The sequence below is a fragment of the Ambystoma mexicanum genome, chromosome 8 (assembly GCF_040938575.1).
Source record: "Ambystoma mexicanum isolate Mex_15411 chromosome 8, UKY_AmexF1_1, whole genome shotgun sequence".
NCBI classification, from domain to species: domain Eukaryota; kingdom Metazoa; phylum Chordata; class Amphibia; order Caudata; family Ambystomatidae; genus Ambystoma; species Ambystoma mexicanum.
This window is the reverse complement of record NC_090929.1, coordinates 1,713,815,129-1,713,836,240: the sequence shown is the minus strand read 5'-3', so window position 1 is coordinate 1,713,836,240 and position 21,112 is coordinate 1,713,815,129. Positions and strand designations below refer to the sequence as shown.

At 50.3% G+C, this 21,112-nt stretch overlaps 1 protein-coding gene across 4 annotated transcripts in view; it reads left to right on the top strand.

Moving 5' to 3' along the window:
- The window catches only part of CHST15 (carbohydrate sulfotransferase 15), a 615,742-nt gene that overhangs the window by 584,845 nt on the left and 9,785 nt on the right, over positions 1-21,112 (top strand). For all 4 annotated transcript variants that reach the window (XM_069612030.1, XM_069612031.1, XM_069612034.1 and 1 more), the window contains one exon: positions 77-224. In XM_069612030.1, coding sequence (XP_069468131.1) covers positions 77-224 — 148 coding nt within the window. The remainder of the gene's footprint in view (positions 1-76; positions 225-21,112) is intronic.

Below are 21,112 nucleotides of genomic sequence, written 5' to 3'. Positions count from 1 at the left end.
AAACCAATTCTGATGGGTAACCTATAAGTAACTATAACAACTACAATTAATACTTTTCCCTCGCTCTCCCACACAGGTGAGGCTGCAGGTGGGCCTCTACGTCGTCTTCCTCCTGGACTGGCTGACAGCCTTCCCCAAGGACCAGTTCCTGGTGCTGAGACTCGAGGACCACGCCACCAACGTGAACTACACCATGCACCTCGTCTTCGACTTCCTAAAGCTGGGTAGGTACAGAGAGAGAGAGAGAGAGAGAGAGAGACTTGGCAGAAGGCGCATACACCTGGATGTCTACCTCTTTGTCATTGAACTGGGGACCGAGCGATTAAAGACATTACTCCACAGCTAGGGGTTAACCTATGAAACCCGAAGGTTGGACACAAATGCCTGCAGCGTGTGCATTCAGCCCACCAGCTACCTATCTGGCATTGGTGACCACTGCCCTGGTTAAAAAGAAGGGCAACCTCCTTATTAGCTCCCAGGGTGGCTGTGGCAGCCCAATTAGGTTGCTCCAAGTCCTGGCTGAATCTACTGATCTTAGCCTCAGCATGGAGCAAGCTGCACGCTGCTCACCCCTGTCCCACCATCTCCCCCCAACCTTCCCTTTTTTTCGCTGCCTACCTACCACCCAATCACATGTTTTGTCAGTGGCCGCGCCAACCCACGCCCCACAGGATCCGGAGCCACCATGGACACGAAAGAAAGGCTCTGCATGGCACCCCGCCTTCCATTTCCATGACAATCCATCTTGGTGGAGAATTTGTTTCAGAAAATGGGTTGCATCGAGCATGCACCCGCCAAAGAAATCACTGCGGCTTGCTAATAGCAATGATCTGCAGCCCGGTGAGCTTCACGAGCCAGTAACGGCACCAGGGCTGTTACTGGCCCACGAAGCTGCAAAGGAGGTGATTATTGCTACAGTAAACACTTCTAAAGCCATTTCTCAAATCCATATACCTTGGTAAAACTTTACCCACCACAATCCCGTTTTTCATCCCGCTGCGCCAGCTACATTGGCTGCCGGTTGCTCAGTGCATTGAATTCAAGGCACTACGCATTGTGCACCTGGCCCTTAATGACCAGGGGGCAGAATATCTATGCACTAAATGTTTGCATTATGTTTTCGAAGCGCACTCTGCGATCAGCTACGGCTGACCTGCTGTGTGTGCCATCCTTTCATCATGCCCGGATCAGGGGACGAGCTTTTTCTATTTTTGCAGCTCAGTTGTGGAATAAACTTCCTGTGACAATTAAAACAATTTCTAACAATCTGGCTTTTAGGAAAGCCCTTAAAACACATTTATTTTGATTGCAGTTGTTGATCGCCCTGTAGCTCCTACTTTTGGGCTGTCCCTCCTTCTCCCCAGCGGCATGATACATTGCGGTAAGACATCACACCTTGGGCAAGGTCAGGACTGCAACAATGCATTACTGAAATAGACTGTTGCGTTGCAAGGGCTTTACACTATGCCCCATCGCCTCCTAGTGGCAACACAGCAGCTTGGCGTATCTACAGGCCAGGTACCCTCCAGCCAAGAATGGACTCCGTGAAAAGTGAGTATAGTTGGAGAACAAAAGGTTAGGACCTGTTAACACTTTCAAGGCTCAAGTCTCAGCTGCTATTCGTCCCTGCACCCGGAGTCTCGTTGATGTGGAACCTATGTCTGCCAGCCCTGGTGTGATCGTCCCTGATGCTGGATGCATGCCTGCCTGCCTGACTTCTTAACATCTGAAATCCTCTTTTGCGTCCTGTCTCCCGACCTCTGGACCTCTCACCTCACTACCACTCTCCCACCTTATTATTCAACCTCCATTAATGGCGCACCAAGTGGGAAGTCCTCCTTGCGGGCTTCTTCTCTTCTCGCTGCTGTATCAATGTTTACATCACGGGCACAGTCCTGGTTCAAGGCCTTCAGGCCAACCTCCTCCTATTTGATCGGCTCCTGCTTTCTCTCATCAACTTCCTTCCTTCCCCTGCCCCTCCCCCTTCCACCCAATCCACGCCACCTCTCCTGACAGATGCCCCATGCCTCGACACTCCGCCTCAAGAAACCTTCAAAGGCAGCAATCGTCGCCATCTGGCAACCCTCAACTCACGCTCAGCCATCAAACATTCTGCTGACATCTGCCTTCTCCCTGAAGACACTGACCTGGACATACTTGCGCTCACCGACATACTTGCACTCACGGAAAACTCAATGCCAGCTCAGTTTCTCCCTTTGACTCACTCCTCCGAGACGGCTCTAAGATCATCTCTAAACCTTGACCTCACTGTGCTGGCGGTGGAGTTGCCTTAATGTTCCCAGCATGGATTCTTTCTACCATCCTACCCACTCAGCAGTATTCGTCCTTTGAGAGACTAGTGTGCCAATTGGTCATCTCTCCATCTTCCACCTTGACCATTGCTACCATCTACCGGCCTCCAGGCTCTTCTTCTCTTTTCCTTTCTGAGTGAGCGGACTTCTGTTCCTCACTACTCTCTACCACCTACAGCCTGCTACTACTAGGTGACTTCAACATCCACCTAGACTCCCCTTGCTCAGCAACCACCCTCTTCACTGACCTCTGCTGCTCCCTATCCCTTTCCATTCTTCCCTCTGGCCCCACCCATTCTGCTGGTCACATGCTAGATACCATCATCCACTCCAATCTCACTCTCTCCTCTCCCATGGTAACCCCTCTCTCCTGGTGTGACCACTCTCTCTTCTCCCCTGGTCACCCCCCTCTCCTGGTCTGACCACTCTCCCTTCCCCTCCCACTTGGGTCCCTATGGCCCTGTGACACCCCCTCACAAAGCTCAGCCAACCTCGTTCACGAACATCCGTCCGATGAAACGAGAGTCAGCTGCTGCATTCTCTTCAACCTTCAGTTCCCTCTTGACCATCCAACAGAGACGTTCCTGCTGATTCTGCGCTCAGCAACCTCTAACTGTCCAACACCCTGGACCTCCTTGCCCCAGTCATGAGGATCCGCTTGAAACCTGCTTCCAAGCACAACATCTGGTACAACTCCGATCTTTCAGATCAAAAACATAAGTGCAGGGCTTCTGAACGGAAGTGGCACACTTCAGGCTCACCCTCTGACAAACGGACCTGCCGCCTGATCCAGAGACACTACAGCCTCTCCATCCATGCCAAAAAAAAGAGCCCACATTCAGGCACGAGTGTCCAATGCATCCAAAAACACGGTGGAACTCTTCCAAATCTGCAGGGAAGTTTCCAACCCGTCCGCAGCATCTTCTGCCCCTACTCCTTCACAGGCCCTTTGCAATGCACTCGCCTCTCACTTCACTTCCAAAACCCAGGTCACATTGAACAGCCATGTCACGCACTCTCCCAACCCCAACCCTCCCCACTGTGCCCCTCCTACCATTCACCCTCCTCTTTCCTCCTTCCCTGATTCACTCCTGTCTCCCCTGAAGAAGTCACCAGACTTGTCGACTCCATGAAGGTCTCCTCCAAAAAGGTTTCTCCTTGCTCCTCCAGAACCATCAATGAAAATATTGCCTCCCTCGCCCCTGCTCTGGCTGACCTCTGCAACTGTTCCTTTGCTACTGGTTCTTTTCCATCTACCCTCAAGCACTCCCTTGTGCCCGTCCTTAAAAAACCCTCTGTAGACCCTTCCTGCTCAGCGAACTACCGCCCCATTTCCATCTCCGCCTTCCTGGGAAATCTGCTTGAGAAGCAGCCCTCCGCCAACTCAACTCCCATACCAAACTTGTTGTTGGTCTACATGACCACCAGTCTGGATTCCGAGCATCCAGTGGGACGGAAAGTGCTCTTCTGAACTCCCGTGAGGAACTGCTCGCATCTCCTGACTCCAACTCCCCAGCTGTCCTCATCCTTCTTGATCTCTCTTCTGAATTTAACCCAGTGAATAATTCCATCCACATAAAAGGCTCCATGACACCCTTGGCATCTGCTGGCACTGGATGGCTTACCTCCTTCCTAACTGACCGTTCCTCCAAAACCATTCTTGGTCCTTTCTCCTCTCCTTCGTCCTCTGCTACCTGCAGCATCCTCCAGGCATCTGCCTTTCTCTGCTGGCACGACTCCTTTCCTCCTTCTCCCCCAACTTCCAGTGCTACGATGATGATACACAGCTTTTCTTCAAACTTCCCACTGACGCCCTTGCCCCCTCCTTCATCCTTGACTTCCTCTCCGCCATCCATACCTGGAGCACTGCTAATGACCTCTGCCTCAATCCCAGCAAAACAGAGATTCTCCCTATTGGGTCCCTTGCACCCTACTTCTTCCCTGCACTCTGGCCTTCCTCCATGGGCCCCCACCCTGCAGCTAGGAATCTCTGAGTCATCTTCCACTCCTCCCTTTTCTTCATCCCTCATATTCAGGATATTGTCAAGAAGTCCCACTTTCAGCTCTTCCTTCTGAAAGGGACTCTACCCTTCCTCACCTTCCCCCAGAGACCCAATATTACCTGTGCTCTGGTTCTCTCCAGGCTAGACTACTGCAATAGTCTCCTTCTTAATCTTCCTTCACCCTGCGACCCCTCCAGCTAACACAGAATAGGACAGAAAGAATTATCCTTGGCCTCACGCCCAGTGTGAGAGAACGGATCTCAACGACCGGAGGGGGGTGTCTGTACTTCCGCTCCCTATATGGTGGAGGGGAGGCACAGGAGACCCCAGCCAAGATTCTCTATTCGATAGCAATGGTCGAGCAATCAAGGCCTAGCTTCTCAGGAGGTGATGCAGGCTGGTTCTTAAGTACAGTGTATCCCCAAGCCCCCACAAAGGAATATCCACACTCTGTATTGGTTAGAAACACAGTCTTTATATAATCAAAAGTTAAGGTTATGTACATTCATCATGATAACTCACTTTGTACTCTGGCAAAATCTACAATGACAAATATCTACAATCCTAAAGTGGTACCACCCTAGATCCCATTGAAGTGCATGAACAATACTGTACAATGTCACACAGACCAATAGAGTGAAACCAGCAATAGAGAGAGGAGAGAAAATAAGATGGTTGAGCAATAGGCAGAATACTGACCCCTACCACTAGGCACAGTTCTGTGTGGAGATCCCCCCACCTGGGCAACCTGTAAAGAAAGATATAGCACAAGCCCAGTCCATGTATTGCTCTGTAAGTCTTATTCTCCCCTATAATGTTTTTACCCCCCCAATGTACCTGGTGGAGTCGAGTTCCTCGAAAAGGCGTCGACAAACGTCGAGGGACTCGGTGTTCGGCGACGGGGAATCGACGGCCCTTCTTGAATGCCTTCCCTTTCAAGCGGGAGGCACGGGGCGTCGAACGTCCGTCGACGAACGAGGTAGAACGATGTCGAAGAGGCGGCAGCTTCGTCCGAGCGGTGCTCGTCGGTGTCGGGGCGTCGGCGTCCTGCAAGGCGGAGGTGTGCGGGGCACCTCGATGACAATAGTTCTGGACCGCAAAGATTGTAGAGACGGGAGCCCAGCAAGGGCGTCGAGTCGTCCGAGTCTTTGAGGTCGTCGGGTGGCGGGAAACCCACCGGCAGGTTTCTCCTCGGCGCGTTGGTCGTCCTCGACTTTCTCCGGCAGGATAAGCGGTCGACGATGCGGTCGAGAGAGTCCTTCGATTGAATATTCTTAGGCAAAGGAGCGGACGGCTCCGGTCGTCTGCGGCACGGCGTCAAGTGGTTCCCACGGCTGGGCAACACAACTTCGACGGGCCTCCAGCGGTTCCACAAACCTGCGAACCCTGGTCGACGGCAATGGACTTCGACGGCGTCGACGTCCGGGTGCTTCACTTCGATCTCCTCGGCGGTCCCGTCTCGGGTCGACAGCCTTTCGAGGGTCTGTCTTCCAGGGCGCTTCGGCGAAGATGGAGCGGTGCTCGATGGTCCCTCGGAGCACGGGAAGAGGGCGCCTTACCAGGTCCTCTCTCGGATCAGTCCTCGACGAATTCGGCAACCTTCAGATCTGTCGAAGCAAAATGCAGCAGCAAGTCTTCTTCTTCCAGCTGGACGTCGAGGATCAGCAGTTCCAGTTACTCTTGAGTGGAGACTCAGCTTCTGAACGCTTCTGAACACAATGGTCGCTTCTCAACCAATGGTTCCTTCTGAACAATTTCCAGTGGTGAGAGGTCCCCAGATATACTATCCTCTCTCTCATCCACACTGCTGGCACACACACAGCAGCCAATCATACTGCAGGGCATTCATGCAGTCAGTCAGCCAATCAGGCACACAGTGCATTCAGGCCACACTCCTCCCTTTCAGACACTCACAACAAGGAATGTGGATTGGGACAAGTACCCAGCCATTCAACACTACACACTGCATTCAGGCCAGTTTCGGGCAGGGCTGTCTCAGTCTTTGTCTCACATGCCAGAAACCAGACAACCACAACAAGGAGTGCATATTGGTCACACACTCCATTCACCCAGGTCCCACCCACAGGAGGTACCCATAACATACAGTCACTGAGAAGGCTCCAGTCAGTCTAGCTGGGCCTTCACAACAACACCATATATGGAACTTCCACCCAACAGCCAGTCAGGGGGAAGGGACAGAGTCAGGGCTTCCCAGGACTTTGGGAAAAACAAGACAACAGGCAATAGAAAGCAAGAGGCCACAGGGGCCATCTTGTTTCTATCAGGAATCAACTGATCCCAATGGCAGGGCCTGGGTATCCCAAAATGGAGGAGACCCAGAGCACCTGTCACATTCAGCATGGAGCTGCCACCAGCCCATACCCTGCTCTGTGGGCCACCCACAGGTGCCCAAAAACATACACTAGGGGCACAGGGTTGTACCCCTACCCATGGGTGCCATAAGGGTATCCCATGGGTCTGTTCACCAAACCAAAAGAGAGCTGCACTGCCAGGAGTCCCACATGGACTCCTGGGCAGAAAACATGACAGAACACACGGTAAAAACAGTAATAGGACAAGGATTCAGAGGCCCTGTCCCTCAGATGCATTTCCAGCATCACAGTCACCCCCCCAGACTGAGGTGGAGGGTGTCTAATCTCCCACGGGATAGACACCCTCATCCAGACGGTCAACATACCTTCTGGAAAGGCCATCTGCATTATCGTGACTCTTCCCTGGTCTGTGCTCTATGGTGAAGTCTAGCCCTTGCAGGCTAATGGACCACCTGAGCAATTTCGGATTTTCACCCTTCATCTGCATAAGCCACTTCAGGGGCTTATGATCTGTTTGGACCTTGAAGGTAGACCCGGTAAGGTAGGGCCTAAAACGCCTAAGGCTCCAAACTATACTAAAACACTCCTTTTCAACAGTAGCCCACCTAAGTTCTCTACCCTTGAGTTGTCTACTGATGAATATGATAGGGTGTTCTCTCCCTTTGTCATCTAACTGGGACAAGACAGCTCCAATTCCGGTGTCGCAGGCATCCGTCTGGACGATAAAGGGTCGGCTGTAGTCAGGCGCACTCAACACAGGTGCCCTACACAGACTTTCTTTCAAGCCATCAAAGGCACTCTGACAGTCTTCGGTCCAATTAACCTTCCTAGGCTGCTTGGGTGACGTTAGAGCTGTCAGAGGTGCAGCTATGGTCCCATAGTCTGCCATGAAATTGCGATAGTACCCGGTGAGACCCAGAAAGGCCCTCACCTGGGTTTGAGTAGTGGGAGTCTCCCAGTTCTGTACATCCTGTACTTTACTGGAGAGAGGTTGGATTTGACCCCCTCCTACCTCATGACCAAGATAGGTAACTTTCCCCTGAGCTATCTGGCACTTGGTGGCCTTGATAGTGAGGTTAGCCCTTTTCAAGACCTGCAACACCTTATCCAGATGTGTCAAATGCTCTTCCCAGGTGGAACTGTAGACGGCAATGTTGTCTAAGTAAGCCACACAAAAGGCTTCCAGCCCACTGAGCGCATGGTTGACCAATCTCTGGAAGGTGGCAGGGGCATTCTTCAACCCAAAAGGCATGACCCTAAACTGGTAGAGTCCCTCAGGTGTTGAGAAGGCCGTCTTTTCCTTGGCATGGTCCGTCAGAGCTATTTGCCAATAGCCTGAAGTGAGGTCAAAGGTGCTCACAAACTTGGCAGCACCGATGGTGTCCACGAGCTCATCAGCCCTGGGCAATGGGTGCGCGTCAGTTTTGGTGACGGCATTGACTCCTCGGTAGTCCACACAGAACCTCCAATCCTTGGTACTCACCTGGGAACTTGCCTTGGGGACAAGGACCACTGGACTGGACCAGGGACTGGTTGAGGGTTCAATAACACCCAGATCCAACATCTTGGCGACCTCAGCCTGGATGTGGTTCTTGACGGTATCTGACATACGGTAGCACCTGCTTTTGACAGGTACACTGTCACCAGTGTCAATTTCGTGCTTACACCACGGTGTAAGGCCTGGCTTCAGTGAAAACAGAGAGGCATACTGTTGGAGCAAAGCCCTACAGGCCCTCTGTTGCTCTGTTGTCAAATCTGGAGAGAGATGTACTCCCTCCACTGAGCCATCTTGAGGGTCGCTATGCAGCAAGTCAGGAAGGGGCTCACTCTCATCATCTTCTTGCCCAGAAGCTAGCAAGAGACATGAGACTTCCTCTCGCCTGTGGAAAGGCTTGAGCCTGTTGACATGGAATAGCTGAGGGGCTACCCCAGAGGCACCCATGTCAACCAGATAATTGACTTCGCCCATCTTGGAGATTATCCTGAAGGGTCCAGTCCATTTGTCGGCCAAAGCTCTAGGCTTGGTAGGCTCCATCACAAGGATTTCCTGTCCCGGAGTCCAATCCACTTGCGAAACTTTAAGGTCATGCCAGTACTTATTCAATTCCTGGCTGGCCTTGAGATTTGCTGTTGCCTGACCCATCATTTGTGTCATCCTCCGCCTGAGGCCTAACACATAGTCCCCCACTTGCTTGGCGGGACCTGGAGGGGTGGCTTCCAAGCCTTCTCGGATCAAGGCGAGGGGCCCCCTCACGGGATGTCCAAAGAGTAACTCAAAGGGGCTGAAACCAACACCCTCTTGAGGTACCTCCCTGTAAGCAAACAGCAGGCATGGCAGGAGGAGATCCCATTTCCTCCTTAGGGGTTCTTCCAAAGCCCCTAGCATGCCCTTGAGAGTTTTATTAAATCTCTCAACCAGACCATTGGTCTGGGGGTGGTAAGAGGTGGAGAACTTGTAGGTTACCCCGCACTCTTTCCACATGGTTTTCATGTAACTCGACATGAAGTTGGATCCTCTGTCAGAGACAACCTCCTTGGGGAATCCAACACGGGTGAAAATGCCCAGGAGAGACCTGGCAACCACCTTGGCCGTAACCGTCCGAAGGGGTATCGCCTCAGGGTACCTGGTGGCATGATCTACCAAGACCAGGATGAACCGATGTCCACCTGAAGTGGGAGGGTCAAGGGGACCGACGATGTCGATGCCCACCCTCTCAAATGGGGTGCCAACCACTGGCAACGGCTGCAGTGGGGCAAGGACACTGCCTCCAGTCTTGCCAGACAACTGACAATTTGGGCAGGTCCTGCAGTGGGACTCCACTTCTACTCCCATCCGTGGCCAGTAGAAATGGGCAGAGAGCCTCTGCTTAGTCTTCTTGGTCCCAAGATGACCAGCCAAGGGCACCTCATGCGCCAACTGCAGTAGGAAGGGCCTGTAAACCTGGGGTACCACCAACCTCTTGCGGGCACCAGGTTCAGGCTTAGTGGGCTCACTAACAAGGAGCTCACCCTCCCAATAAATCCGGAAATTCCTAGGCACCTCTCCTTGTGCCTGGGCCAGGGCCTGTTTCCTCAGTCCCTCGAGAGAGTGGCACTCTCTCTGTCCCTTACAGAAGTCCGCCCGGGAGGGTCCCCCTTCAGCTAACAAGCATTGAAGGTCGGGATGATCCTCCGGGTTAAGAACCTCTCCCACAGGAGAGTCTTCTGCCTCTTCTCCCAAAGGAGTTGAGTTTGGATTTTCCACTGGACCCAGCCCGTCCGGAGCATGGATCCCAATGGGTGCGGCAGGAAGAGAAGGTGCTCCCTCCACAGGGGTGGCCTTCTTGGTCTTCCTCCTTCTTGCCTTAGGCCTCGCCTTTGGCTCGGGTATCTGACCCACAGCCAGACCCGATGTCACCTGTGATCTAGTGACGGCAGCAGCAGTCATGGGAAGACCATCCGAGATCAACCCCAACTCTACTAGATCATTCCCTAACAAAATGTTAGCAGGGACATTGTCCTGAACCAGGACAGGAAGCTTCGCTGTCTTTTCGCCAATCATGAGTGTGACTAAGGCTACAGGTGATAATTTGGGAGGCCCACCAGCTAACCTGGTGGTTTGCAGAGGAGCACCTTCATAGTCCTCTGGCCTGAGCAGGGTCCTGTCCACCACTGTCATGCTTGCCCCAGTGTCTCTCAAACCAGTAGAAGGCTGGCCATTCAAGAGGACACTTCTCAAAAATCTACGGGTGTTCTGTGGGATAGTCGCCAGTACTTCTGCATACTGGTCCCAGGCCCCAAGGGACACTAAGGAAATCTCCACCGGAGCACCAAATGTGATACCGGCAGAGGAGGGGAGGACAGTGGCCTCCACCTCAGACACGGGGTAAGGGTAGGTCAGGCTGACAGCCTGTACTCCAAGTGCCTTACCTTTACACTTGGGGTCACCCCTTTTGTGATCCAGAGCCCCACAGTCCCAACAAGCGCCAGGAGTGCGGGGTACGGTACTGGAACCACTGGGAGCCTGCTTTGCAGCAGGTGGACCACTACTCTTATTCCCACCCCCAGATGACTTATCCCCACTAGATTTTTGGGTCTTAGGAGAGGAAGGTTTTGGTTTACCCGACTGTGACTGCTTGGGGGACTCCTCAGCTTTCTGAGAGGCCCCCTTCTCTTTATCCTTGTCCTTCCCACTGGAGTCCTTAGGGGACACCCGGTGGGAGACCCACTTGTCAGCCAACCTAGCCAGCTTAAAGGGGTCCAAAATGTTCTGGTCAGCCACATACTGACGCAGCTCTGGCGAACAGGCTTCAGAGAAATGCTCAAAAAACAAGAGGTGGGACAATTCAACAAAAGTCTTAACCTTGCATCCATCGATCCACCCCATCATGTTCATGTGCGCAGCACTCACCCAGTCAACCCAAGACATATTCTACTTTTTCTTAAAATCCCTGAACCTTCTAAGGTATTGGGTAGGTGTCTTGCCGAACTTGGCAATCGAAGCAGACTTCATACGCTCGTACTGACCCCTTTCTTTCACACTCAGCTTCAGAATACAGTCATACCCGGTTTGAGGCACTCTGCTTAACAAACACTTCGCCCAATCTCTTTTATCCACATCATGAATCTCACAAGCCATTTCAAACGCTTCAATCCATTGGAGGATATCCGAACCCTCCACAAATACACCAACCAAATCTTTCATAAACTTGGTGGCTGGGGACCTGACACTCTCACTGGATCTAGCTGAAGTCTCCACTCTAGCTTTCTCTAGCTGGATCCTCTGACATTCAGTGTCCTGGCTCTTGAGTTCAAGGTCCTTATTTTTGAGTTCAAGATCCCTATTCTTGAGCTCCACTTGTTGAGCCAATTCCTCTTTCTTAAGCTCAGCGTCTATTTCCAACTTGCGGTATTCAAAGGCCAATTTCATCCTTAATAACTCAAGTTCTAAGGAATTGCTGGAGTTTGGAACAGAGGCAGCAGGAATGGCGGCATTCCCAGAAACAGATTCAGCTGAAACCCCAGGGGCAGAGTCCTCATTGGTTGCATTCCCCCCCTCATCAAGAGTTTCACTATCAGTCTGGTAGTCCACCAGGGCAGCTATCAGCTCAGCCCTAGACTTATCCACAAAGTCTAACTCCCTAGCTTCACAAGCACTATGGAGAGCCTCCAAGCTCATCCGAGTTAATTTGCCATTCGCAATAGACTCCATTGTTTGTAATGCAGTTACCTTGTACACAACTAAACCTTAATTCAATAAAGGGCAAACATCCTGTGTAAGTGGCACGGTTATACACTGATTCTTAAAACCATAAGCATCCCACCGCTGCCACCAGTGTGAGAGAACGGATCTCAACGACCGGTGGGGGGTGTCTGTACTTCCGCTCCCTATATGGTGGAGGGGAGGCACAGGAGACCCCAGCCAAGATTCTCTATTCGGTAGCAATGGTCGAGCAATCAAGGCCTAGCTTCTCAGGAGGTGATGCAGGCTGGTTCTTAAGTACAGTGTATCCCCAAGCCCCCACAAAGGAATATCCACACTCTGTATTGGTTTAGAACACAGTCTTTATATAATCAATAGTTACGGTTATGTACATTTATCATGATAACTCACTTTGTACTCTGGCAAAATCTACAATGATAAATATTTACAATCCTAAAGTGGTACCACCCTAGATCTCATTGAAGTGCATGAACAATACTGTACAATGTCACACAGACCAATAGAGTGAAACCAGCAATAGAGAGAGGAGAGAAAATAAGATGGTTGAGCAATAGGCAGAATACTGACCCCTACCACTAGGCACAGTTCTGTGTGGAGATCCCCCCACCTGGGCAACCTGTAAGGAAGATATAGCACCAGCCCAGTCCATATATTGCTCTGTAAGTCTTATTCTCCCCTATAATGTTTTTACCCCCCCAATGTACCTGGTGGAGTCGAGTTCCTCGAAAAGGCGTCGACAAACGTCGAGGAACTCGGTGTTCGGCGACAGGGAATCGACGGCCCTTCTTGAATGCCTTCCCTTTCAAGCGGGAGGCACGGGGCGTCGAACGTCCGTCGACGAACGAGGTAGAACGATGTCGAAGAGGCGGCAGCTTCGTCCGAGCGGTGCTCGTCGGCGTCGGGGCATCGGCGTCCTGCAAGGCGGAGGTGTGCGGGGCACCTCGATGACAATAGTTCTGGACCGCAAAGATTGTAGAGACGGGAGCCCAGCAAGGGCGTCGAGTCGTCCGAGTCTTTGAGGTCGTCAGGTGGCGGGAAACCCACCGGCAGGTTTCTCCTCGGCGCGTTGGTCGTCCTCGACTTTCTCCGGCAGGATAAGCGGTCGACGATGCGGTCGAGAGAGTCCTTCGATTGAATATTCTTAGGCAAAGGAGCGGACGGCTCCGGTCGTCGGCGGCACGGCGTCAAGTGGTTCCCACGGCTGGGCAACACAACTTCGACGGGCCTCCAGCGGTTCCACAAACCTGCGAACCCTGGTCGACGGCAATGGACTTCGACGGCGTCGACGTCCGGGTGCTTCACTTCGATCTCCTCGGCGGTCCCGTCTCGGGTCGACAGCCTTTCGAGGGTCTGTCTTCCAGGGCGCTTCGGCGAAGATGGAGCGGTGCTCGATGGTCCCTCGGAGCACGGGAAGAGGGCGCCTTACCAGGTCCTCTCTCGGATCAGTCCTCGACGAATTCGGCAACCTTCAGATCTGTCGAAGCAAAATGCAGCAGCAAGTCTTCCTCTTCCAGCTGGACGTCGAGGATCAGCAGTTCCAGTTACTCTTGAGTGGAGACTCAGCTTCTGAACGCTTCTGAACACAATGGTCGCTTCTCAACCAATGGTTCCTTCTGAACAATTTCCAGTGGTGAGAGGTCCCCAGATATACTATCCTCTCTCTCATCCACACTGCTGGCACACACACAGCAGCCAATCATACTGCAGGGCATTCATGCAGTCAGTCAGCCAATCAGGCACACAGTGCATTCAGGCCACACTCCTCCCTTTCAGACACTCACAACAAGGAATGTGGATTGGGACAAGTACCCAGCCATTCAACACTACACACTGCATTCAGGCCAGTTTCGGGCAGGGCTGTCTCAGTCTTTGTCTCACATGCCAGAAACCAGACAACCACAACAAGGAGTGCATATTGGTCACACACTCCATTCACCCAGGTCCCACCCACAGGAGGTACCCATAACATACAGTCACTGGGAAGGCTCCAGTCAGTCTAGCTGGGCCTTCACAATAACACCATATATGGAACTTCCACCCAACAGCCAGTCAGGGGGAAGGGACAGAGTCAGGGCTTCCCAGGACTTTGGGAAAAACAAGACAACAGGCAATAGAAAGCAAGAGGCCACAGGGGCCATCTTGTTTCTATCAGGAATCAACTGATCCCAATGGCAGGGCCTGGGTATCCCAAAATGGAGGACACCCAGAGCACCTGTCACATTCAGCATGGAGCTGCCACCAGCCCATACCCTGCTCTGTGGGCCACCCACAGGTGCCCAAAAACATACACTAGGGGCACAGGGTTGTACCCCTACCCATGGGTGCCATAAGGGTATCCCATGGGTCTGTTCACCAAACCAAAAGAGAGCTGCACTGCCAGGAGTCCCACATGGACTCCTGGGCAGAAAACATGACAGAACACACGGTAAAAACAGTAATAGGACAAGGATTCAGAGGCCCTGTCCCTCAGATGCATTTCCAGCATCACACCCAGGGACTGCATCTCTCCTGCCCTAGAAAGCTATCACTGGCTCCCGGTCTCGGCACGGATTAAATTCAAATCCCTCTGTATCATACACAAGGCTATCTGGGGCCGGGGACCACTCTATCTTCAACGCTTTCTGACCACATACTCTCCTTCTAGACTCCTCAGTTCCTCCGGCACCAACTCCCTGCGTGTTAAGTGCTTTGCTAAACCGAGAGCTGGTGGGTGATCACTTTCCTCAGCTGGCTCCCTCCTGTGGAACAGCCTTCCTCTCCCACTGCATCTTGAGCAAGACCTCTTCAAGTTGCGAAAAAGCCTCAAGACCTTTCTCTTTACCTCCTCCTTCTCCTCCTCTCTTCCCTGCTAATCCTACAGTAGCATGACTGATGTGCAGGGCCCTTATATGTCCTTGGGGCCTTGACCCCCCATATCTCTCATCCCAGTCGCTGTCCTACTGCTTCACTTACTTGGCTCACCCACTCATCGATGGCTGCACTTACGTTCTTCTCCTCTTAGCACTTACCCTGAGCACTTCTCCATAAGCATCAAGGCACCTTATCCCTCCTCCTCTGCACTTGCACATTCTGAACACTCACTAGGCATAGGTTGCCCTTTATCTGGTGGGCACGCCACAAACTACCTCTAAAATAAATATAATACTGATTATAGCAAAAATACTGACAGTGAATTGGCTTCTGCAACATCGTATAGCATGCTGCTCCTTGACCACTCATGATTGGTTGGCATAGTCTCCCAACCTTGGACATTTGTCTCGCTGGCAGCATGTGAACAAAACGAAACCCAGGTGCAGAGAACGACGTCAGAACACTGCCCACTTTGGTGGTCAAATAGCCTACCATCTCTCACCAGTTAGACAACGAGCCAAGGCTTCTCCTTTGTAGTTGACCTTGCTGACTGTTTTCTTCGCTGGAACTTTTAAAGGAGTCAGGGTACACCACTATCTTTGTCTGAGGCTTAATGAATAGGCCTAGTTTTCAAGTTCTAAATCACCTGTTAGTAGACCATGAATCTGGCCATTTCATCCTTCCATTTACTGCTGTTTGATTTAATTATTTTCGGAGCTATTACTCTTCTTGGCCTCTGGAGACTTGGTCGTTTCACCTCACATATGCTTTTCGTATCCTCGATTGTCCAATACTTGGCACTTGCAGATGTTTTTGCTTCGGCTTTATCTAAGTGAAATGTTCCCTTCGTTCATTGCTTGTCCTGGTTCACTCCCTTTTTACCTTCCCAATGATGCCTTTCTGTGTCATCCTTAGTCTCAGCTAAACAGATATTCTTTGCTTCTCACATGAAGCTGTTTCTGCAGCGTCTCCCAACTCTGAAGCCTTCGTCTGTCTCTGAGGTAGTTTCAACACGATCTGACGTCCATCTTTTCATCATGGCTGCTCTATTTATGTTATAGTTTCTACTGCACCTAGCTTCTGTATGTCTTATCGGCCTTGCGTTTTTGCATATGTACATTCATTGAACTTCATCTCAATTGTCCTTTCAACATAAATGATTTCTCCATCTTTTTACACTGGATTACTTTTTTACTTCAATTGCACTTTCATTCCTTAAGTATCTGCATATCGCTCCTGTACATTCTCGTATCTTCCCTTGATGATGTCACTTTACTCGTGTCAACTTGCACTTACACCATTGGAGATAGAAGAGCTGTATGTTCACATCCTTCCACGACTTCAGTACGAGGGTGCCTTCGCTACGGCTGCATGAATGGGTAATGTCTCTCACATACTCGAGGCTGTACTGGGACAATACCTGGTGTCACACATAGAGCTCTTCTACTGGTGTTCGCCCAGTATGGCAGAGGGGAGGGGGTGGGCACTAGAGATGCCATCACCTGCTCCTCTATATTAACAATACCTTATACACTGACTAAATGATGTAAGCTGGGCAACCCACATTCATTATTTCTCATCACTTGAAATAAGATTCTAGAAACATGAATGGATATGTCATAAAAATGGAAAACATTATTTCACAGCACACAACGGACAAACACAATTTGAAATATTACTTGGTTGCAAACCAGTGACCACCAACACAAACTTCATACAAGTGCTTATTTTGGCAAGCTTGAAATTGGGAAAATCGCAGAGTCAAAAACAACATTTGCCAAAATAGTTTTAAATAGAACTAATTATAGCAGCAGGGCAGTTGTTGCCATGTAAGAGGATTTCCTAAATGGTGCATACACCAATATTAAACATTAAAAGAAATTCCACAACAAGTCAAAGCGTGTGACGAACGCTTTGAAGTAGCAAATGAGTTCGAGGCTACACATCCCCACATTCCAGTGACTCCTATGGAGTGTTCTTACAGTGGATGCCTCATTTCCTTTGGGACATATCCTGGACACCGATCCCTGTGTATTCCTGAAAGAATGACCCTGCCAGTGCTATGCCAGCTGTCAGCTATACAATAATGATACACTATAGAGAACGAATTCATTGATTAACCGTCAATGTATTGCAATGTTAAAGGGATTATGGAATGTTTGCAGAGCTATGCATACAATGGATAACTTGTAAATGCTTTCTGTCTATTTCGCAGCGTGATACACTCTAATAACAAAAACGTGAATGCATTCTGATAAATGGTCAGTAGATGACGCTACACTCCAAAAAATATCTCAAAAGAGAATTCAAAGTACAGAAAACGCATGAAAAGGTTCACTAGCAAATCAAAAAACATTGTGTTGACAGTGGCAATTTATGTGCAAAAGAATAACAATGACATCACGTGACTAAACACGTGGATGCAGAATCAACTGGAAATATTACACATTAGTGCAGTTTTAAGAGCAAATGGGTCATATGTGATTGGCCCATTTGGGATGGCATGCAAATGTGTAATTGATGTGAATGCATGACACACACAGGGAGTTCAGTATGAATATTAGTCTTTTAAAGAAACAACGGAGAGCCATACTCAATTTATGAACTTAAATGATGATTTTTTAACTAAACATTTAATTTGCTTCTGGGTGCTATCTTGTGTTGTATTGTAATTGTCATTCGTATAGCGCTTTATGGTCTCAAAGCGCTGTAGATGAACGTTCTAGGGGGACCCAAGTCCAAAGTATGGGAAAATCACTGGAGGAGTTTAGAATGTGTGGGTGCATTTGGCCAATACGATGGAAGATAGGGTGGCCAAGTTCCTATTAGCCACCCATATCAAACGGGCATGTGGGTGGGTGCTGAGAGGTGGTCAGGAGAGTCTGCGAGAACGGGAGACTCATTGTTTTCCAGCTGGACCGAATTGTTGTTGTGGCGGATCACTGCATTCCAATGGCATGGATGTTGTGTGATGTGTTTTAATATGGTGTATGATGGCAGATGTGTGCAGATGTGTGTGGGCAGGTGGCCGTGCCTTCGGCTGACTTCCATAGGCATGGAGTGTGATACATACCCGAGAGTTCGTGCTGATTTCTTGGTTTCATAGATGTGACGTGGAATCTGTCCACTAAGCTGCTGGGAATCTGTCCACTAAGCTGCTGGGAATCTGTCCACTAAGCTGCTGGGAATCTGTCCACTAAGCTTCTGGGAACCTGTCCACTAAGCTGCTGGGACTGCTTGGTGTTATACTCTCCCTCTTCGTACATTTCATGTTGGGCTTCTATGCTGACATGGCGGAGGCTAGCTTACAACTATATGGCATTTAAATATCATAAGCTACATACAGCGGCTGTACAGTAAAAGCTAAGGGTGGGGTATTTGTACTGAGTTGTGCTTCTAGGTGCTATATCTTAGGGCGCATACATCAGCTGCACAGTTATGGGTAAGTGTGGGGTATTGCTGGTGCCTCGTGATGTGCTTCAGGGTGGTATACTGTATGACACATTAAACATTGCACAGTTAGGGGTGAGTGTGGGGTATTGGTGATGTCCTGTGCTTCTGAGTGCTGTACCATAGGGGAGATACAGCCGTCCCACGTTAGGGCTACATTTTGGGATATGTGTACTTCCTAGTGCCTCGGCCCGTCGATATCAAGAGTGGCAGTGGACAATGCTCAACGTTGTCCAGACATCCTTAACGCCAGAGTTCCACAGCGTTCCTGTATCTCCCTGTCACTAGTTAACATCTATATTAGACCACTGCCAGATTTGCTTGACCACCTGGGTGTCTGTTATAGAAACTACGTGGATGATACCCAGGTGGTCTTCAAACACTCTGGGAACTACACACAAGATTCAGAGGCACTGAATGTAGCCTACTCAGCAATTCAGTCCTGGCTGATCTCAAACTCACTCGCTCTTAATGACAATAAGACTGAGCCTCTAATTGTGGCTACTGGCTCTAGGCTAAACACACTTGACGTTCCTTACTAGTGCTAACAATCAGATCCCTGTGTCCACCAGCTTCAAAGCACTAGGCGTTTATGTTGATGCAGAGTTAAACATGAAAACCCATGTATCCCACACTAGGGTCTCACGTGGGTACGTGGTCAAACTACTTAACCAAATCAGGCCTTACATTTCCATTGAAATAGAGGCACACTCGCCTCAGCTCTTGTGAACGCGAGGCTTGATGTAACAGTCTTCCGTCGGGAACTACCAAATCCAACATACAGTCCCTACGGCTAGCTCAGAACAGCGCAGTTTGCACTACCTTTGGCCTACGAGGCCAGGAAGGAGCTACACTGGTTGCCCGTGGTGCGTAGGATTTCACATACAATCCTCTTGTTTGGCCCATCAATGCTGGTCCTCCACCGCCCCGGCCTGCCTGATGCAACAGTTGGTACCCGACCAACCCGCCCGCTCTCTCCGTTCTGGTGATCACTTCAAATCCAAGCAATCTCGTTTTAAGGCGCCCACATTTGGTGGATGCAGTTTTTCCGTCTGGGCATCCAGAGAGTGGAACGCTCTACCCATCGCAATAAGAACCATCAACTCCTTGGCCAGCTTTAAGAAAGCAGTTAACACGCACCTCTTGTGCCGAATCAGTGGCTGATTTACTGTGCTCTCCCCTCCAGTGTTGTGTACCTTGACTCTGTTCGTTTGTGGCCATCTTCTTGTGCACCCTGAGGCCTATGGGCATGCAGCGCTTAATAAGAAATACAGAATAAATGAATAAATAAACAAATACAAGGACACCAAATTCTAGAGACTGAGTAAACTGTTAGGTAGACAGTGGGATTCCTGCCATAGACCTGAGAAAGAATTCCGTGGTTATACAGGCAATGCTGCCCCAGCCTGGCAGAGTAGTGTGATGCGACGTGGCTGGCTCAGCCTAAGTACCGCCTTAGCAGGCTACACGCTTGGCAAAACTCAGCCGCCCCGTTAGTGGCTGGCTTACCCAAGTTTGTCCATATCTCAGCTGCACTGCACAGGCTCCACTTGCTCCCAGTTGAGAGCTGGATCAAGTTTAAAGCTCTCTGTCTGGCACATCGAGCCTTCATCGACAGGGTGCTTCCCACGTCGGTGACAAAATTACCCCTTAGAAGCCTGCCAGGAATCTTCGTTCCTGAAATCTGCACCTTCTTTGTATTCCCCTGTATCCAACAGCGACTGTAGGTGGCGGAGATGTCTCAGTAGTGGCTCCTACTCTCTGGAATACCCATCCTTTATCTTTCAGGTTGATTGAAAATCACTCTGTTTCAGGAAGCCTTAAAGACTTTCCTTTGTCCGGAATAACTGGCATTGTTTGGTTTCATTCTTTAAAATTCCCCCATTTTCTCTGTTCTCATATCTCCTCTTGCCATGAAGTGTTTCATTATATAGATTGTGTTCCAACCCACAAAAGCACAGTGACAAACTGCTGACATTGTGCCTCACACATCTCTGTGTTGTTTTAAATTGTTCTCACACATAAACGGTTTCTGCGGGGTATCTGACACTCATTGAGGGGGGGTATGTGTCTCACTTGAGGGGTTGCAGACTGCTCTATAGAGTGTGTGACTAACCTGAGACGTTTCTGATCACCAGCGGCGTCTGTGCTTTACCTCAGGACTCAGTGACTTACCTGAGGTTTAAATGATTCACATTATGAGTCAGTGACTCACTTCAGATTTCGGTCACTCAATTGAGGGCGTCTGCGACTCATCTAGAGTGCACGTGACTCACTTGGACAGAGGTCAGTGACTTACCTGAGGCTTTTGCGACTTATCTGAACCATTTCTGTTTCATTCTAGGGGCCTGCCATTCACCCAAGGTGTATACGATGCATCTGAGTGAGCACTCACTTGTCTACGGGGTTTATGACTCATGAAACGTGTGTGCTGCACATGAGGGGTCTGTGACCAACTGAGATCCAGGTGATAACCTCAGTTCTGTTTCTGGACTGAGGTGTGTGTGATGCACCTAAGGGGTCTGTGACCAACTGAGGTCTCCAGGTGATGACCTCAGGTCTGTTTCTGGACTGAGGTGTGTGTGATGCCCCTAAGGGGTCTGTGACCAACTCAGGCCCGTGTGATGACCTCAGGTCTGTTTCTGGACTGAGGTGTGTGTGATGCCCCTAAGGGGTCTGTGACCAACTCAGGCCCGTGTGATGACCTCAGGTCTTTTTCTGGACTCAGGTGTGTGTGATGCCCCTAAAGGGTCTTTGACCAACTCAGGCCCGTGTGATGAGCTCAGGTCTGTTTCTGGACTGAGGTGTGTGTGTTCGTTTGTTTGTTTGTTTATTTTATTTCTATAGCGCTCCGTACCCGGGAGTAGAAATGCGCTTAGTACAAGTTACAAGGCACAATACATGGTAATAAGCAGTAATAGTAGAGCAGCAGAAATATACAGAATATACAGACAGTGGAGG